This window comes from Apis mellifera, linkage group LG4 (genome assembly GCF_003254395.2).
Source record: "Apis mellifera strain DH4 linkage group LG4, Amel_HAv3.1, whole genome shotgun sequence".
NCBI classification, from domain to species: Eukaryota; Metazoa; Arthropoda; class Insecta; order Hymenoptera; family Apidae; genus Apis; species Apis mellifera.
Window position 1 is genome coordinate 12,324,486 of NC_037641.1, and position 20,798 is coordinate 12,345,283.

Below are 20,798 nucleotides of genomic sequence, written 5' to 3' on the forward strand. Positions count from 1 at the left end.
TATTTTATATATCTTTAGATTTAAAGAAAAAAATTATTGAATATTAAAGTCTATATTTTTATTTTCCGAGATATTTTATAAAGCAGGATCTTCGGTTAGTTAAAGCAAGTAGAACAATGGTATTGTTATTATTATTCGTTTTGCGCACTATTTCATTGATAAGAAATAGTTTAACGAAATTGGTTCAATTAATGGTTCATTTATATTCGAACATACTCGCTGTCCTGCAGATTTTTAGTACAAATTGTATTATTCGCGGTTATATATTATTCTGTGCATGTTGTCACATTTAGAATTTTCTTCGCATTCACTATCTATTCTTACATCTCTTATTTTATCTCCACGTATTCATTAATTTCATTCTTACAAAATTCGAAAACTTTTTGAAAATAACATTTCTATTCCCAAACTGAAGATGTCGATCACGGTCCAATTTGAGATAAAAAAAAAACTAACCATTTAACAATATATTATTCTGCATCTCATAAAATTGCAAAGAGTTTAGGAACCTATTTAAGAAGCGATATTGATTTTAAAAAAAATCAGACATAAATAAATATTGTCGCCGCATCGATCCAACTGGTGCTGGAAAGCGCAAAGGGTTACAAAAATGCAACTTTTTTATTAATTAATTATTTATTAAATTATTTATTTATAATTTTTGTTTACTATTACTTCCAATATATTTTTTACACGATAAACTGTCTTGGATGTACACTTTCATACTCGTTCGATTTGAAATTCGAGTCGATCGAGAATCGAAGATTTATTATTTCCACCTCCATCCGTTTAAACATCCTCCGAAATCGAGCAGCGGTTATTCAAGATTCATAAGGCGAAGAGTCCCCCCCCCTCTCTCTCGAAACCACTCGGATTCAAGTCGATGCGAATTATTATAATCGAACGAGAATTATTATATTAAGGTGTCCCATAAGTTTCTTTAACCGGTTATTTCTGTGCGAATAATATCATCTATTAGCCCAAACCTCTCTTTTAAACTACTCTCTTCACATCAAAATGTACCCTTGATTTAAGAACTAATAAATAGATCTTCAACCAGAATCTTGGACTTCAAAATTCTTTTAATTTTAAACTACTCTCTTCAGATCAAAATGTACCCTTGATTCAAGGACTAATAAATAGATCTTCGACCAGAATCTTGGACTTCAAAATTCTTTTAATTTTAAACTACTCTCTTCAGATCAAAATGTACCCTTGATTCAAGGACTAATAAATAGATCTTCAACCAGAATCCTGGACTTCAAAATTCTTTTATCCATTCGATGGGATTGGAAAGGTATAATCTGCTACGAGCTCCTTTCTCAAGCATGAATTTTCGAAAATATTGCTCGAAAGACGGAAGAAGAACGGCCAATAATATCGAACCATCGCGACAATGCGAAAGCGTATACACAATGTTGCATATTAAAAAAATTCTCTCCGCGATAAACGATAAACGGCGAGCGAGATAAAAAATTGCAGCTCGAGCGATATTTTGCAGAAACGAAGCGCAACAATTTTGGAATAACGAGGCTTCCCGAGAGAATGGAAGAAGGCGATAGATCAGAAAAATTAACAACGATTAAATTAACAACGAATATCTCGTATGAAAAGAAAAAAACAAAAAAAAAGAAAGAAATTTATGAGACACTCTAATATATCGAAGCTTATTATCGTCCTTAGTTTATTATTTCTTCGAAAATTGGACGGGGACGAAATTTTGTATCGTTGATTAGTTTGAATGCATTTGGGGGGGAGAGGGGGGCTGAGAGAATCCCTCCCTCCGAGATCGTTTAGACGCAACGAAAACAAGGATTGGATCTATGGGAGAGGGGGGAGAAGGGATACGCGTTCGAGAGGGGGATTCATTCGCTGATTACCCGCGTTTTAATAGAGGGGGTTAAAAATAAATTCCCACCCGCGGGAACGGGGAGATATTCCATTCGTCCGCTTTGATGCGCCGCTGGAAAATCGAATTAATCCACCGCCCCCCTTCCGCGCCTTCCTCGCGAGCGCGCCGGCCGAGGAAGGCTGGAAACGCAAATTTCCAGGCTAAGTTGTTTATCGCCGGTCGTCGCCTCTCGTTAATCTTTAAAAAGAGCGGGGACGCGTGGATTAGAAGGAAAATTCCCGTCGCCCAGCTCGCAGGGCAACGAGAGAGGAGATACATGTATATACTTAAACGATTTCTGATTTTTAAAGCTGGAGGGATTTCGAGGGATTTTGTCGACAGTTCTGATATTGTAGATTGGAAGACGTGTGACGCGAATATTCGAAATGGTGAAAATTATTACAAGGTGCGCAAATAAGTTCCTTCCCCTTCTTTTTCTACGATTATAATCGAATTATTTTTCTAAAAGAGTGTTTCTTTGTTTTTAAAAAGAATCGCGACGAAGAATTTCCAATTTCGAGCATCGCTGTTCAAGCAACCGAAATGCTTTATGCGCGCCGTTCAGAGAGAACGTGGAAAAAGTGGTAGCAAACATTTAAATTTGGAAATTTTAATTTGGAAGACGACGGTGAATCGGAGGAATCGACGAAAATCCGACTGAAGCAATTTGGTAAGACTAAGAAGTTGGAATACTGTAAGCGAATTGTAAGCGAAACGAATAAGGAAAACGGCGTAAAAGGAAAAGTTTTCTGCGCAAAATTGTTACTGGCGATGAGAAATGGGTCTTATACGACGATTCTAAATGAGGGAGATTACGGATGGATTCACTGGGCAAAAGTCGATTTCAGTGGCAAAATCGAAACTCGAAATGTTTCGCCGTCTATGCGATCATCCATCGTGAACCGCTTCCGCCTGGAGCGATAACTGAATAACCGAATATTATCAAAACCGATGAACGAATTTATAATACGAACAGCTAGAGAAACGGCCGTTTACGGGACGAGGAATGAGACGCGTGATTTCGCACAATGATCGGCCAACGCGTTGTCGAAAAGAAAGACGAAACACCAATTCATCGAGGAAACAATCCGAAAATGTATCGATTAATCAGTGAGCAACTATTGTAACTTCGATTGAATTTATAACTTATCCACCAGATTGGAAAAGGAAAATTATAGAGAATGAGGATGAAAGTATTTTGAAGTACGATAATCTTGTATTAATAAAATCTTGAATTTTGAAAAAGAAGGGGAAAAGAACTTATTCGCACGCTTAATGTACTTTCACTTACAAAGTTACGTTAGAATAATCCAGTAAGACTGGTAGCAAGAAAAACTTTCGTATCCGAATTAATAGGGAGACAAAAGTGACCGAATAGCGAAATTCTCGGATAATAATAGAACAATTACCTTCTTTTGCATTAAACTTCACTTATTCAATAGGAAATGAACAAAATTAACAGTTTCTCTCAATATTTAAGGATCTCGTATCTTTTTAACTGCCAAGTCGCATAAATTTTTTATCGTAAGCAGCTGCAGTCGTAGAATTACGTTAATTTCGTTCCACTTTCACCACTTTCAACGTCTTTGATCATTTTCTATTTCCTGTTTATCTGACATCGCGATACCGATTCTCCATTTCACACTCAATCGATAAACGATTACGGTTAACCAGCCGAGCACGGGAAAAATATTCATTACGTCTAAATACGTTGCGTTTGCCTTGTAATTTAAGTACGTTATGTGTAAACATCGCCACGAAACGTTGCGCGGTGTAACATGGAATATACGGATCGTGATCAGAAACGTTCGTATATTACCCAGTATTCGGATAATGGGAATGTAGTATGTCCTGCTTATTCGAACACGGAACCACGTTTATGAATAGAGCTGTATTACGTTACGAGAGAGGTAAAAGTATTTTTCACATCACACAGGATTTTACACGGACGCGTCGATGCTTTGCAAACACGTTTCGTCGCGGATCGACTCGACTCGAGAGAGCGTTTGTTATTATTCTCGCTCTCGACGTAATAGATGGCGAAACCTTCGGCGACAGGGAGGGGGGTGGGGAAGGAAGAGAGGTTAACGGATCGGAGGAAGGGGCGATGTAAGGCGAAGCGAAGGAGGAGAGGAAATGAAAGCGGTCGCGTTTGGGTGAGAAGCGAGCCAAATGGATAATAATCGACGAACGCGCGCGTTGAATTTTCGAACGCGGGGAGAATGGAGATTTCGGACGGCGAATCTTCCTTCTAATAAATCGAAATTAATCGATGCCACCGTTTAAACTGGGGTGGCGCTCTGTGCGTCAAACCCACCGGACACGAATATTTTGCCCGTTGGAATTCGATTAAACGTCACCGCGGCCTGTTCCAGCATTCGTCCTCCCTCTCCCCCTCCTCCCTCCGCCGCGAATCGTCCGCTACAACGATAAGCGGGATAACTTGAATCCCCTCCCCTCCCCAATTCGTAATAACCGTTCTCATCGTCGGGGACGATTGATTATGAGAGATCGGATCGGCAACGATATACGACGCTGCTAAATTAAAGGCATCGGCCGATCGGCCACGCGTTGCACACCCTCGAAGTGATATTATGACGATATTTCATGACGCTTGGAAAAAATCGAAAATCCTACAATCTCTCTTATGAAACTTTCGACGATTATTCTCTCTTAATCGGGTTTTTGGCGAGTGAATTTTTTTTTAATAAAAGCGGTACCCGTGTTTAAGGGAGGAGGGGGGGAGGAACGATCCATCCCCTCCAGGCCGGATTTACACCGGAACGATGAAATTGGGACTTTGGAAAATATTCCAGGGGGAAATTTCGGAGAAACGAGAAACGAAATCCGACTTTTCCCGTGAAGTAATGAAAAATAGAAATGCGACGATAAAATAAGAGAACAACGTAGAAAAATAATTAATAATTAGAAAGAAGAGAATTAGTTTGGAAAGACAAAGGACTAACGATACAGTGGGAAAATTCTCCACGACGACGATCCTTAACCTTCTCGTTACAACGAGCGACTAAAGTCTCTCTCCATAAAATATCACCGACGTATTACGGGCGATTAAAGTCGCTCTACGTAAAATGTCCCGTGTTACACGTATGACGAGCGATCAGTGTTATTGTACAACGACTATCTTTCACTGGAAATGTAACATATATTTTCTTTTTATCATTCTCACGCAATTATCAACAGTTATTATTATCATACAATTACATCAAGCTATTATATTCCCTAAAGCTATTATATTCCTTATTTGATTCCAAAGTAAGTGCAATAATGAAATGTAAGCGTGTTAGGAGGTTATAAATACCCAGTTTCGAGGATAGTTGTCAAAGCGCTCGCAGCGAGGCGCTACGCGGCCGCCTTCTTTCTCGTAGTGCACATTTTCGCCGCGGCCGAGAAATCGTGCGTAACGAAAGGATTGAAATTCGTGGGATATCCTCGAACTCTGAAGAGAGAACAACAGTGTTGAGAAATTTGAGAACTAGTGGAACAGTGTCGAGTTCGAAGCAAGGTTAAGACAGAGTGTGATGCGTGTATACCGGGATATCTAGTTCTTTTTTTCTAGTAATTTTCTGATGGACCCTCCTCTCCTATTCTGCCCGATAACGAGACAAGAGACCGCTCGAGTAATCTTTCATCATCGACGAAACAACCCGATGAATATTAATAGCCTCGATTTCTACATAATAATCGAGTTTCCCTCCTCCCCCTCAATTCCTTCTTACCTTCGCCGATTATTCGATTCGCTCGCGTGATCGTGATCAAAAGGAAAATCGCTTTTCCTCTTTCTTCTTCTTATTTTTTTCCTCTCGAGAAGAAAAGAATCGTGAACGACTCCTTTAATTCGAAGGAAGGTATTCGCGACGTAAGCTAATCGCGAATTAATTCACGAGCGACATCGTATTCCCCTTCTGGGAGAGAGAGAGAGAGAGAGAGAGAGAGAGAGAGAGAGAGAGAGAGAGCGAGCGTCAAAGTCGGTCGCGTAAACCGATACATAATTTATGCGTGGATACAGGGTAGGCGAAAAAAAAGGAAAAAGAAATGGAGCGACGAGCGCGATACCAGGGGAGGGGGGGAGAAGGAGGGAGAAAGCAGGTAGGAAGGAACAATAAATTTAGCGGGACAATCGGGATCACGGCGATAACGCCGCTCGGTTTCGAAACACCGGTACGAAAAACATTCCCGACAGACCGAGCTTGAAAAATTCAGTATCTATTATATACGTGTATATATATATATAATATATATATATATATACGTATATATAAAAGTTTCGTGGATGAAATTATTTTCGACGACGAGAGAACTCGACGTTTTCGAGTTGAATAACAATAACGACGGTTCGATTTTATCCCCTCCCCTTGTCATCCCTCTCCCCCTCCCCTCCCCTCCTCCCTCCCGCCGCGTGCAAAGATAATAAGTCAGCCGGATAACGGGGAAAGGTGAATAATCCCGAACGAACGTATTAGCGTAACTCTGCTCGTGGAACAGAGACAGGCAACGGGGATATTTGGATATAGGAGATATTACCTCGTGGCCGTTTCCCCTCATAATCCCTCACGTTACCGATAACACGAATCCTATGGAGCAGCAGCGTGACCCAAATGAACGGTCGACGAACGTGATCCAAAGGGGAATTGTCTCCCTAAGAATCGAAATGCGATCGCTGATTTACCGATATATATATATATATATAGGTAGACGAACAGAGAAGTAGTTTTCTCTCTCTCTCTCTCTCTCTTTCTTTCTCTCTCTTTAGCAAAGTGGCGCCACGGTACCGTGACGAACAAGTGGAGAAAGAACGGAAAAGGAAGTCGGCGAATAGAAGAAGAGTGGTGGTACGGTGGAAGCGAGAGGTCGAAGCGACAATAATTTGCCCTCCTTCGAGGTGCGTGTCTCCATCTCTCTTCGGAAAACTTGCCCGCTTCCCGTCAACTATTCCGAACTACTCGCGGGGAAGAGGGGGGGGGGCGAGAAGGCGGCCAGCCAGCCAGCCAGCCGGTCCCACCGTGCTTTTTCTTGACTCGAGTTTCACGGCAAAGAGAAGAGGGACGAAGGGCGAAAAGTTAAGGTTGTGTGCCTTGTATACACGCATACACACACACACACACTTGTACACTCACCCTTTTCGCGTACGAGAGAGGCTTTCCTATCGACCAGGACGTGTACGCGTGCATGCTAATGTTTGGCAAGTGCATTCCTTTCATCCTCGAGACCCTATTTCGCTACGAGGAAAAGGGGAAAAGGAGAAAGGGGGAGAGAGAGAGAGAGCGAACCCTTCCGAGGAAGAAATTCAATGCAAATACGGGAGCGCGATAGGAGCGAAGCTTTCGACGAGTCGCGTTTGTCGGTTATTCGAACGGTGTTGTTGCTTGCGCTGGCCGCGTGCACGCCAAGGCGAGAGAAGGAGTGAAATGGGTCGAAGGAGTGGGGGGACTGAGCGACGAATCTTTTCGGTCGAGGCTCTTTTTCTCCTTCTTCTCCTTCGATACACGGTCCTCTCCCTGTTTACTAATTCAACGCGGCGTACGTAGCGAGACGTAGGAAAATTTCTTGATTCGAAGGAAAATTATTGGTTGATCGGGAAAATCCGTGATTCGGCCACGCGATATGTCTAATTGAAATCCAATAGATCCGATTATTTTCTTCGCGCTCGACGACTTTTTCAGTCTTACGGATTCCAATTTTTCGATTCCTTAACTGACTCCGTGTCGCTATCTCCGTCTCGCTGCTCACGTTCTCATTTTCTCCGTCGGTAATTCATCGCTCGACGAAATGCGATCGATCTCGAGACTATTCAAAATCAATTTCGTCTTCGCTCGAGCTTAATTTTATCTTGGAAATTTTTTTCACGGCTTCTAAACTTTACTTACGGGACTATAATACTTTTGCCGCGGATCGTCGAATCTGAATTAACGTTTCGTGCCCATTGTCGTAGTTTCGAAGGAATTTAAGATCGAATATCTCATCTCCTGTTTTAAAGTATAAGCTTCCCATTATTTTTCTGATGAAAGAAATAAGGAGCCTACTCGCAATTTCAATACCGCGCTTTTATAATAACGTTCGAATGACGTGTTAAAATTCATTTTCAAATTTATAAAAAAAAAATAATCGTTTCAATTTAATGTATATAACTATACACAGTTAAAACAGTCTTATACAATAAAGATTTTAAACGTTTTATGGATTAAATGGAAATACGTGTTTACAGGCAGAAATATTTTATGAATTTATTAAGAAGCGTTTAAATTTCAATTTTAATAACGGATACGACATCTCGAAACATTAATTTTTAATTTAATTTAAATTATCGATAAGTTTTTTTTATTTATTTATTTTATATATTAAACTTAAAGTCAAGTAATTACTTCACGTTGAAATGTAATAATTTGTCGACAAATTTTTTTCTATGTTTCAGTTCGTTCCACGCGATAAGAGAAATTTAATATATGAAAAGTAGAAGCATTCTACTTTATTTTTACCGTTACATATTTGATTCGCAAAACTTTGCAAAACTATACCAAAATTAATTTTATTTAATAAAATTCTTTTAACATTTATGGATTATTTATTTATCATATTTCGATCAAAAAATAAATAATAATATTCCTAACTTTAGTTGACAATCTTCGAGCAATCGTGTCTTCTTATCTATGCTTTCGTCATTTTCATTGTTTCTACGGTTATTTCGTTAAATTGTCGCTGCTTAATTTATTATTTCCTGTATCTGATTCATATCTATCGGATAATTTGTGGGAACGTCCCGTAGAAAATAGCCGTAACTTTTAAGCACTTCTTTCTTAACATCTGTTTCTTTTGAATTTCCAATTGCCAAGGTCCAGTTTCTCGGTATCGCATTTGTCAAATTCGAAATGCTTTCCAACTCAATTGCTCGCCTCTTACTTTTCTCGCTACATCTGCCACGCAGATTTTTAAGCATACCACTCGAGAGTATAACGGCACGAGTCACATTTTTCGAACAAAACTAGCGCATTTTTATTTCTACAATTCATATTTAAAAAAGAAAATTAATTTAACTTCGTTTCCTTCGTTTAAGTATTCGTTTATTAATTTCTTTTCCATTTTATTTCAATTATATTCAAATTATATATTTTTTTTTTTATCCTATTCAATTAAAAACAATTCTCCAAAGATTAACCGTCTGCCTTTTTTTCGAACCAACAACTCTACATTCGATTTCCGTTCGATGAATTTCTTAAAACGATTTCACGCACGAATTAACTTTTATAAAACTTTTATACTCTAATATTTTATGTATTTTTTTTTTACGTGTGAAGAAAGAAGATTTCTTCGAATGTTAAAATATTTCGATTTCCAATCTCCCAATAACGTGCTCCCACATTCACCGATTATTATTCTTGCTTTTCGTTCATTCTATATTCTTCTTATAATATATTTCCATCGCTATTTTCTTAACGAAGAATAGAAATAATTTCGTTATTTAATAACGAAAGAACTCGTCTTCTCTCTAATTAATTTTATTATTCCATGGTTACAAAACTGAGAATAATATTTGAAAATAATATTTCTATTCCCATCGAATATTGATTAAAATGTAACTCGAGATCGTGATCCAATTTGAGATAAAAAAAAAATGTAACCGTTCGACTTTATATAAGATCATATTGTAAAGAGAAATTAGAAATCTATTCGCGATATTTTAAAAACGATCAAACGTAAGTAAATTTCGTCGCCATTTCGAATCGATCCGATAACCGAAAGCTCACCATTCGAGCGCGAAGAGTTAAATATTCAAATTCCAAGGAGGAAAAAAATAATTTTCTCCAATCCCTTCCTATCCCTCGAACCACAATTCGTTTCTCGAGCGCAAAGGATATTTTGATCGTCGCGTCGAGTATTTAATCGAGGAGGAGATTATTCGTATCCTTCGTTTCTCTCCACTTCTGATCTCTGAAACTGGAGAAGAAAAGAGGAGAGACGAGAAACACGTTTCTTTCTCGTCGAATTTCGATCGTTTCATGCCCCCCTCCTCCCGTTTTTCTCTCCCCCCTCCCCTCTCCCTTTGTTTCCCTCGCCCGTTCATTAATTAAATCCCTCGTCCGCTCGCGAAGCCAGGCCAGAATGCGACACAGAGGGCGAAAAAAGCGCCGATTTTCGAGGGGGAACCGCATCGGAAATCCATCGATCCTCTCCTTCTCCCTTACGAAAAAATAAAATATATTTCCCTCAACGCGTCTTCGTAGCCTCAAATTCGAAAAAATCCACCCAAGATTCTCTCGATCGAAAATGTCTCGTAAAAATACTAGAGAAAAATAGATAGATAGATAGAGAGAGAGAGGAGAGTGGCTCGTCAAAGGCGAGGAAGAAGCGCGAGGTATAGTAGTAGCAGCGGTAGTGGCGGCGGAGAGGTTGGAAAGTAAGAAGCTGCGTTGATTTGCGAGGACGTTGACGAGTGCGGAAAGCAGGAGTGGGGGAGAGGAAGGGAGGAGGAGCGGGGAGAGGTAAGGCGATTGCCATTTCGTAGCGTGCATCGCGGAGCGTTTTAGAGACGCGAAATAAGGAGAAGAAGGGTAGAACAAGGTAAGAGCAGGGAAAGAAGAGGAGGGGGAAAGCTATCGAGGAAAGGAGTCGTATATACACGTACATATACGCACACATTATATATATATATATATATGTACACACACGTATAACCCGGTTTCTCGCTCTAGCGGCGAGCTTTTACGCGGGTGCACCGGTGGAGCTGTTGCGCGGCGGAGCTGAAAACGAGCTCCCTCGGGAAGTGGCCACCCGTAGTACCCCTCCCCCGCGTCTTGCGCTTCCCCATGTCGGATATCCAAGGGAAGACCGACCACTCTCCCGAGACCGGGGCTAGTGCTTCTCAAACACAGGCCAAGCCTGCCCTTTCCATCCTTCATTAACCCTTTCCCCGCCCCCTCCACGTTCCACGCTTTACCGTCCCGCCGAGAGTTCTCCCGCAACGAGTGCCGCTCCGCGTACGCTATCCTTGTCCACGTGCCACGCGAACGAGACAGACCACCGCCACTCCTTTAAAAGTTCGCCCGACTTCTCTCTCTCTCTCCCCTTTCCTTTCGTATGTACGTACGTGCCTCCCACCGGTGATTAACCTCCTACCCCTCCCCTCTGAAATCCTTCCTTCCTTCCTTCCTTCCTTCCTTCCACGCTCCGTCTCTGTTCCGCGAGGAGAGCAAAAATCGGGGCGAGGTGTTCCCGCTCCGCGGAGAGATGGCGCAGAGAGCGCGGAAAGAGAGTCGAGAGGAGTAACGATGCCCGCCCGCGCTTTTTTAATAGGCGAAGTTCCGTTTCGAGTCCGTAAAAATCGACTCCGACTGCCGGTGACTTTATCGATGCGAGGGAAAGAGAGAAAAGGAGAGAGAGAGAGGGGTGAAGGGTAGAAGGACGAAATATATAGATATATATATATATATATATATATAAAGGGAAACCGGGCGAGGAAAAGAGCGAGAAGAGTAACGTGGAGGGAGGAGGAAGAGTACGCCGGATACGAGAGCCAGGCCAGCAATATCGAGATGAGTTATTGTTCGCGGTGCACAATACGCTCAAATATGGAACGTGGCCGAGAAATTGATAGAAAAAAAAAAAAAAAGGAAAAAAAAGGGGGAAAAAATCCGTACCGGTTCCACCGAAGCGCCTTTATTAATTTCCAACGCGTCCAACGCTTTTTCCTGCCGAAAATATCTTATGGAAATGGGAGAGGATAGAGAGAGAAGAAGAAGAAGAAGAAGAAGAATAATCGTAAGAGTAGGGAGTAGGAGGGGAAGGGTCTGGACGATTTCGCTAGGCTCGGAAGGGGAACGAGCAAAGGGGGACGTGAATTGTATTAGTTGGGTGCGCTCGCGCGATACTAAACAACGTATCGCCGTTAAATAGACTTAAATCGTTGCCCTCCCCTTCCACATCTTTGACCGATCGATAATTTCGAGAGAATTCCATGTGTAGGGTGAGCGAGGGAGCGAGAAAACGCGGCGACAAAAGAGATGGAAGGAGCGAGAGTGGAGGGGGGACACGGTCCCATCTCGGTTTCGCGGTGGCTCGACCGCGACGACGTTTGAGGAAAAAAACGCCAGGGACGAACGACTGCTCGTATAATCGATTTGCGCCGTGTTTTCTTCTCCTCTCTTTCTTTGTCCTTTATCCTTCTCTTTTATCTCTACTTGGACTTCGTTCGACCGGCGAGAAATCGAGAAGAGGAAGGAAAAAGAAAGACGACTCGTAATTCCGATTCCGTAAACTAAGCTCCTGCTACGTTTTCGTAGCAACGAGCGGAAGCGAGGATTCGTCATCCGTCGTCCCTTCCGTTCGAGGCATCGCTGTGTGCATCTCTCGAGGACAACGTTCCCCCACTCCCCGTTCGACCCGTCAGGTCGAAACGGTGTTGTCGACCGTTTTCCTTTTGTCTCCGTTTCCGCCGCGTTCCTTTTCCCCTCGAGGGAAGAGAAGAAGGGAATTCTCTCGTTCGTTTTATGGGAACGCGATAATCTTGGACGTTTCTCTCTCTCTCTCTCTCTCGCTTCGTCTCGCATTTCCTCGTGGCGTAGCCTTACGATTCGAAGGCGCGAGAAAAACTCGCGAGCTCCTCCGCACGAGAATCGTTCCGCCGCTCGAGAGACGCTCCATTAAGCTTTTTCCAGGATTTTTTTGCCGTTGCGAGAAAGAACCGAGATTCGCCTCGATTCCATCTGCTCGCCTCTCTCTCTCTCGCTCGCTCCTTCGTTCTTCTTCCTACTCGCAAAAAAAACACGCTCTTACGCCGGCTAAGAATTCATCGTTGCCCATTTTTGCGGACGCGTGATTCGTGCCTCCCTTTCTTCCTTCCTTCCTTTCTTTCGTCGATCTCGTCGTGGATGGAATGAGAATATCGATCCCTCGTACACCTCGATCCCGCGTGTACACGCGCGTGTCATCTTACGACCTGGACGAAATATCCTTCCGCCAAGAACCTTATTCTTATTCCTATATTACTCTCCGCACCCTCCATTCTCCCGTCTTCTCTAGCCGGAAGCCAGAAACGTCACGAAAGGATGAACAACGACCGACGCCTCGGAAAGGAGGCGAGCAACAATTCTCGAGTCTCCTTCTTTCTCTTCCGACTCGTTCTGTGTTTCGATCCTAGTCGAGAAAAACTCGAGCGGTAATGGATGTTTCAAATTCGAAAAACGCGAAGAAACGCGGAGAGGAGAGACAGGGAGAGACGAGACGAGACACTGGGAGAAAGAAGGAAAAACAAGAAGAGACGAGAAGATAGGGAGAAACGAAAAAAAATGAGGAGAGATGAGGAGAGATGAGGAGAGACGAGGAGAGATTGAGAGAAAGGAGGAGAGACAGGGAGAGATGAGGAGAGACAACGAGAAATGAGAAGACAAAAAGAAACGAGAAGAGACGAGAAGAGATGAAGAGAGACGAGGAGAGACTGAAAGAAACGAGAAGAGACGAGAAGAGATGAGGAGAGATGAGGAGAGACAGGAAGAGACGAGGAGAGACGAGGAGAGACGAGGAGAGACTGAGAAAAATGAGGAGAGACAGGGAGAGACGAGGAGAGATAGGGAGAGATGAGAAAACAGAAAGAAACGAGAAGAGACGAGAAGAGATGAAGAGAGACGAGGAGAGATTGAAAGAAACGAGAAGAGACGAGAAGAGATGAAGAGAGACGAGGAGAGACGAGAAAACAGAAAGAAACGAGAAGAGACGAGAAGAGATGAGGAGAGACGAGGAGAGACTGGGAAAAATGAGGAGAGACAAGGAGAGACTGAGAGAAATGAGGAGAGACAGGGAGAGACGAGGAGAGATAGGGAGAGACGAGAAAACAGAAAGAAACGAGAAGAGACGAGAAGAGATGAAGAGAGACGAAAGAAACGAGAAGAGACGAGAAGAGATGAGGAGAGACGAGGAGAGACGAGGAGAGACGAGAGTTAGCGGAGGTGGATCACGTTTACGCGGTCGGACTCTTTTATTACGGTTGCCGCGATTCGCGTACCTTTCATCGATCCGGCCACTGTTCGAGTGTTTGCTGTGCCCTCGAGTCGGCCGCCATCCGTTTTACTATTTGGATATTGCTGTCGTTGTCCGAATAGGGCGACGGTCTATCCGGTTGTCGGCCACCTTTTTGCCAGCCCGAATATATATATATATATATATATATATATATAAAAGCAATGTTTGGCGAAAAACGCGCGAAAGCGTTTTTTCGAGCCGTGGATAAAAAAGGAGGCGGAAGGGCGGAAGATGAGGCGACTCGAGGAGGAAGAAAGAGAACGGCTGCGATGATGGGTGGCCGACTTCGTTTTTTAAGTAATCGCCGACCTTTTCGAGAGGTTTCCTCCTCATCGAGAAACGAAAAAGCGAGCTCCCTGCCAGCCATTTCTCTCGAGTCTCGATTAAGCGATTAAACGAACCCCCTCCGGGCTGCCGCCGTATTTAATTTACCGCGATTCTCCGCTTACTACTCTGCAATTTCATCCATTCTTTCTCCTCTCCCGCCCCGATCGCGCCACCTGTCCTCTCTACCTTTATCTTTATCTCCCCACCCCCACCCCGCTCCTCCTCCCCTCCCCCGTCCCGTCACCGATTCCCTCTCATTGTTCCACGGGAGTCGCATCCTCGACCTCTGGCGGGGAATCGAATACCCGATCGAATCGATTACCCGAATTCGAAAGAAATTTCGATCTCGTCCCGTCTCGATTCGATTCGCACGTCGGTGTTGGAGCGTCGAATCGAGCGGAGAAAGAGGAGGAGGAGGAGGAGGAGGAAAGGAGCATCCGCCAAACGAGAGGAACCACCGAGACGATGGAGCTTCGACGTTTATCGATGGCTGGTAACGGTCTCTCGATTCGGTGACACTTGACAGCTCGTTAGCTCCTTCTCCCCGGGACAGGAGAAATCGTGGTCATGCTCGTCTGGCCCTCATCTGTCGTTCCTGTACACGATACACCAATTTTCCGCGTGAATCTGTCTCCACCACGAAATTTACTTCGATGTTGATAGCATTATCGCCCCCTCTCCTCCTTCTCTCGTGTCTCGTGTCTCCCGTGCCCGAGATACGTTCTGGCCACTCGCCAGAATTAATTCCCACTACGGGGATTCGGATCCGACGAACCGTTCCCGACCGGTTTTTTCCCCCGTTCCCGTTCGCGACACTGATATTTAAAAACGCCGTTTCGTCGCCGTTCCGTGGCAAAAATCACTTTTCCTCTATGCTATACGAAAAAAAGAGAAAAAAAGAAAAAAGAGAAATGCTCGCGACAATTTCTATTACTGATCGATATCCGATATCTATTTCGTTTCTTTTCAGTGCGAGACTTACTTTTATCCTGATAGCGACAGGAAAAAGTAAAAGCTGGTGAAAAAAAAGGAAGATAAGGAGAAGACTGGACAGTGATTTCGTCCATCTCGATAGACGGCGGAGAAAACGGCAGGTGTTCGTTGCGGAGCAGCTGCAATCACGACCACCATCTGCCGCAGTAATGCACGCCTCTTCCAAGTCTTCCAGTCTTGAAGAAGCGAGACTCGTTGCCCGAGGCATTCATCCTCAATTAGACGCCACCTGAAACACGTGCCCCTCTCGAATCCATGGATTTCGATGGCTTCTTTCTCATCCACTCCTTATCTCTTTCTTTTTCTCGTTACTCTTCTTCTTCTTCTTGCTCGTCTTACCGATCCTTTATTCCGGTATTTCTCCTCTTCCTCTATCTCTCCGCGTTTCAGGGCTTCTTTCCTTTTTTCCATGCCACGCGTCATTATCCTTTGCTTCCTCGTACCAAGTCATCGATCACCGATCACCGTTTTTCGCCGCGACGACAGTTGGCAAGCACGAGGCTTCGCGTAAGCGTAAAAACATCCTCGACACGTGCTATCGTTGAAAATCGTTGAATCCGAATAAGAGAACCTGTATATCGCGTTACAACTCGATGCTTCCTTCGTCTAGAAGTTTCGAAATAAAATCGTTAATTTTTTTGCGAATAATTGACGATTTGTATTTTTGATTATATCATCGAATGAAAGAACCGCATCGTTTAAAACTCGACGATAAAATTCAATTGATAAATATTATCGTATAATTATCGTATTTACAACACGCCAGACGTCAATTCGATCGAGCAGTTCCCTACCTTATCGAACTCGTCGGAAATAACTCGGCGAACGTACATGTGGCGGACTCTATTATGATAAGTGTAAATCATTATATAATCACTAACCCTTCTATTTTATCTCTTACGCGATAACTGTATCATGTCAACAAAAATTGCTTAATAACGATGATGATTTATACATAAATTATTTTAATAAAGATAAGATAAAATTTGAACAAGAGTCGATAAAAGAAAAGAAATATTTACGAAACAAAGACTTTAAATTATTTCTTAACTTTTCCATACAGAAATGCTTTAATTCGGACTCGCCGGAATTATTCCCTTACGTTCCATTTCTCGTTTCAGTACATACTTTTGCACCTTCCCGCTGGACGTTTTCGGATATTCCGTTACGAATTCCACGTAATGCGGTATTTTAAATGACGCCATTTGACTTGCGCAGAATTCCTTCAACTCTTCCTTCTCGAGTTTCGCGCCGTCCCGAAGGCGTACGCATGCGCACAACTCCTCACCGTAAACTTCGTCGTAAGCGCCAATAACTTGTACCTCGGCCACCAGAGGATGCATCATTATTACATCCTCGATCTCCTAAATCCACGATACGCACAAAATTTGAGAAATCGAGTCAAGGAACAATCAGAATTGAACTTTTTACCTTTGGAAAAATGTTCTCCCCGCCCCGAATTATCATCTCTTTCAATCGCCCGACTATTTGCCCGTAACCGTCCGATCTTAAGATAAATTGGTCACCGGTCTTGAACCAGCCATCTTTGGTAATACTTTTCTTGGTCGCCTCTTCGTCGTTGTAGTATTCGATCATGTTCGAGTATCCTCGAGACCAGAGTTCACCGCGGGTGCCGAAAGGCACCGTTTTCCCGTTCTCGTCGACGACCTTTTTAAAAATAGAGAGAAAAAAAGAGAGAGAGAGAAAGAGAAAATATATATATATATATATCTTAAGAATTCATGCGATTCGGATATACAAATATTTTTCCATTTACCTTGACTTCGATGTGATCGCTCAAATGGCCAACGGTATTATCTGTCAATTCATTCTTCTCGTTGGGCATCGAATGAAAGATAACCCCTGTCACCTCCGTCAGCCCGTATATGTTCTATCGAGCACAACGAATGAAATGGATAATAATTCGTAAATTGGAACGTAAGGGGATAGGAGTGACGGGTGGTGGCACACACCGAGAAACACCTCGGTACGCGATTTCACGAAAGAGAACGTTATTGATCGGGGGCCAAGAAACGATATTTCTCCACGTGGAAGGAATCGTATTTATGCATACGAAGCGAGGAGAGTTGGCCGTGCGAGAGATATGTGCATAGATAACGCGGCGGGGAACGCGACGCCGTTTTGCGCCGAGCCGAATTAAGTACCAGGCTGTTGTCGTCGTGTCGACGACCTTCGTCCACGGATTCCCATCCAATCGACACGAAAATTCGCGCGCTAAAAATTTCTAAAAATTGCTAATTTTTTTTTTTCCCCCCCCTTAACGAACAAACTTTGATTATCTCGATTAAAAAAAATACGAGGATGGAATTAATCGGAATGGATTTTTTTTTTCCTCTCTTTAACCTTTACCTTTATATTGTTAAAGTTGAAACTTTCCCGTATTTTTTTAAAAAGCTCAGGCGACGCTATCGCCCCACCTGTGACGCCGCAGGCTAAAGTTATCGGCGGAGGTTGAACGCGATGATACACGTCCAACATAGTGATCTAAAAAAAAAAAAAAAAAAAGAAAAGAGAAAAAAACGTTAAATCACCAGTATTTACATATATCTCGAGAATTTTATACAACGTTGATCGAGTCTCGTGTTTACTTTACCCACATAGTCGGTGTTCCGTACACGGTATCGCACTTTTCCCCTATTATCGCATCCAACGATTTCGTTGGATTGAAGGAGCGGGCCTCCAACACGATCGTGACGCCTGTATGAAACATGGTCAACAATCCCTTGATCAGGCCGTACACATGGAAGAACGGAACGTTCAAGCACACCTTGTTCTCCATCCTGATCTCCGACCTTAACACGTTCTACACAAACAAATCTCGTCATACGTCGATCGAGTGTACGTATATATATATATATATAAAAAAAAATTCTTTATTTATATATAAAAAATATAATCTTATTAATATTATTGAAAACCTAAATCCAGATAATAAAATTCCACAAACTAATATTTTAATAATAATTTAAAATAATTTTATATTATATATATATAATATAATATATAATATAATATAATATAATATAATATAATATAATATAATATAATATAATATAATGTAATATAATATATAATATAATATATATAAAAAAAAAATTCTTTATTTATATATAAAAAATATAATCTTATTAATATTATTGAAAACCTAAATCCAGATAATAAAATTCCACAAACTAATATTTTAATAATAATTTAAAATAATTTTATATTATATATATATAATATAATATATAATATAATATAATATAATATAATATAATATAATATAATATAATATAATATAATGTAATATAATATATAATATAATATATATAAAAAAAAATTCTTTATTTATATATAAAAAATATAATCTTATTAATATTATTGAAAACCTAAATCCAGATAATAAAATTCTACAAACTAATATTTTAATAATAATTTAAAATAATTTTATATTATATATATATATATATATATATATATATATATATATATATTAAATATATATTCTCTCTTTATATATATAATATATATATATATTAAATTATATATATATTATATATAATAATATATATATAATTATAATAATATATTATATATAATAATATATATATATAATTATAATAATATATAATAATATATATATAATTATATATATATAATTTTATATTATATATATATATATAATATATAATTATATATTATATATATATAATTTAATATATTATATATATTATATATTATATATATATTATATATATTATATATATTTAATAATATATTATATATTATATTTTATATATATATATATATATATATATATATATATATATACATGCTTACCTGTCTAGCGTTGTTCACCAACGATCTGTGGGATAGGAGGGTAGCTTTCGGGTTTCCAGTGGTCCCCGAAGTGAATTGTATGTTGCTCCCGTTGTGACACGATATCCGATCCTGCTCACCTGCTATCCTCTCGACCTCGATCTTCGACGCGAGCTGCTCCACGTCGGCTAATCGCCGCGTCCCCCTGCGAAAAACGTTTCCAATCAACAATTCACTCAACGTATCGTATCGTGAAGGGGAGTAAACGCATTAACCTAATTGCGAATCGTCGGTGATTGAGTTCTGGTTTCTCGAATCCGATCGAAATATATATATATATATATATATATATAATTTAATCCACTCGATTTAATAATAAATTCCTTTTTTTCCATTCGCACGCGGTTTTATTTATAAACCTCGCTGCACGCCCGACCTTGTCCAATCGTGGACACGTGCACGGACACTATGTATGTATGTGTGTGTATGACTCTAAGACGAAGGATTTACGTATCCTTCATCCTGTCTCCCCCTCCTTTCGGATACAAAGACTTATCGCTTTCTCCCCTCCTTAAATTAAATCCTCGAATCCTTGCGATCGATGCAAGGGGAGAGAATCTGTGTACACAATAAAATCTACGTGTATTATCTTACGCAACGTGATCCTTCGAGTATATAATTATGTGCTCCAACGTGGGGCACGTTTGTTTGGCGCGCAGCAGCATAGCCGGGTAATCCTGGTTTTTAAAATTGGCGGGGGACAGGACGGCCTTTATCCCGACCTTCTTCAAACAATAGGCTATCTCGTTGAGCTTGTAGGTGGGGTTTATCGAGACGGAGACGAGGCCCGCCCTCGTCGCCGCGACGAAACCGATTATCCACTCGACGTCGTTGGGCGCCCATATGCCGAACCGATCGCCCCGTTCCAGGCCGAGCCTCTTCAAGCCGGCCGCGAAACGGTCGGCCCGGCCGAGTATCTCGTTGAACGTGAGCCGCACGCCCTGGTGCAGCGAGACCACGCACTCCTTGTCGCCCCATCTCCTCGCAGCGTCCGCCGCCAATTTGCCCAACGTTTCGTCGGTAACGGGCACGTTGCCCGGCTGGAACAAATGCGACCGACCTGCCTCCACGTTCCGCGCCTCTGCGCGACTCGATCGGTAACGTCGAGCATCGCGCGTCCTCCAATTTCCTCGAAACGCTAAAAAACCGTAATAGAAATAAATGGAAGGACGTTCGTACGCTTTCGACGTCGTTTTCTTTCTCTTTCTTCTTGTTGTCACTCACCGAGCAACGAGTCGTCCAAGTTCCTTCTGCTCCTCGTAGGGCGAACGTTGGGGAAGATGTTGAGATGGGACGAGGAAGAGTTTCTGGTTATCGCGTAGAAACGTAGCATTTTACTCGTCACCGAGAAATCGAGAACTGAAGCGGTTAATACTTGTTTCCACGATGAACGCTTGTATGGAAATTTTATGTATTTACTCGCGGTTGTTTATCTTCCCGCTATAAACAACTCGATCAAAAGTTTATCAAAAAATTCGGTTTCGCGTTAACTCGTCTAAATCTCTCGTATGCAAAAACTAAATTGTCGACCGTCCCGACCGATCCATTTATCTATCTATTTTCAATATATATATATATATATATATATATATATATATATATATATGCACTTCGACCAATATTCGATATAAACGCTTGAATAATACATTCGTTTCATGATCATGCCTTTTTATATATG

The 20,798-nt window shown here is 41.5% G+C and overlaps 1 protein-coding gene and 1 long non-coding RNA gene across 3 annotated transcripts; both read right to left on the reverse strand.

The window, feature by feature from the left end:
- Positions 1-479: 479 nt before the first annotated feature.
- Positions 480-6,853, reverse strand: LOC113218724. The gene is made up of 2 exons (XR_003304527.1): positions 3,301-6,853; positions 480-2,089 (listed from the first exon to the last, which is right to left on the reverse strand). It is a non-coding gene; the product is annotated as an uncharacterized LOC113218724 (long non-coding RNA).
- Positions 6,854-15,169: 8,316 nt separating this feature from the next.
- On the reverse strand, positions 15,170-20,766 carry ACSF2 (acyl-CoA synthetase family member 2). 2 transcript variants are annotated; one of them, XM_006567106.3, is made up of 9 exons: positions 20,345-20,680; positions 19,715-20,258; positions 19,082-19,265; positions 17,853-18,062; positions 17,609-17,743; positions 17,016-17,129; positions 16,670-16,906; positions 16,367-16,602; positions 15,170-15,844 (listed from the first exon to the last, which is right to left on the reverse strand). In XM_006567106.3, the coding sequence occupies exons 1-9, from the start codon at positions 20,451-20,453 to the stop codon at positions 15,700-15,702; spliced, it is 1,914 nt and encodes a 637-aa protein (XP_006567169.2). In that variant the 5' UTR covers positions 20,454-20,680; the 3' UTR covers positions 15,170-15,699.
- Positions 20,767-20,798: the final 32 nt, after the last annotated feature.

What these genes read in the sequence shown, in the direction of transcription:
- ACSF2 (XM_006567106.3), bottom strand. Translation starts at nt 20,453, where the DNA reads ATGCTACGTTTCTACGCGATAACCAGAAACTCTTCCTCGTCCCATCTC. An exon ending in TACTCGAAGGATCACGTTGC is followed by an intron (nt 19,266 to 19,714) that starts GTAAGATAATAC and finishes CGTTTTTCGCAG; the next exon opens with GGGGACGCGGCGATTAGCCG. An exon ending in TCAACTTTAACAATATAAAG is followed by an intron (nt 17,130 to 17,608) that starts GTAAAGGTTAAA and finishes TGTGCTCGATAG; the next exon opens with AACATATACGGGCTGACGGA.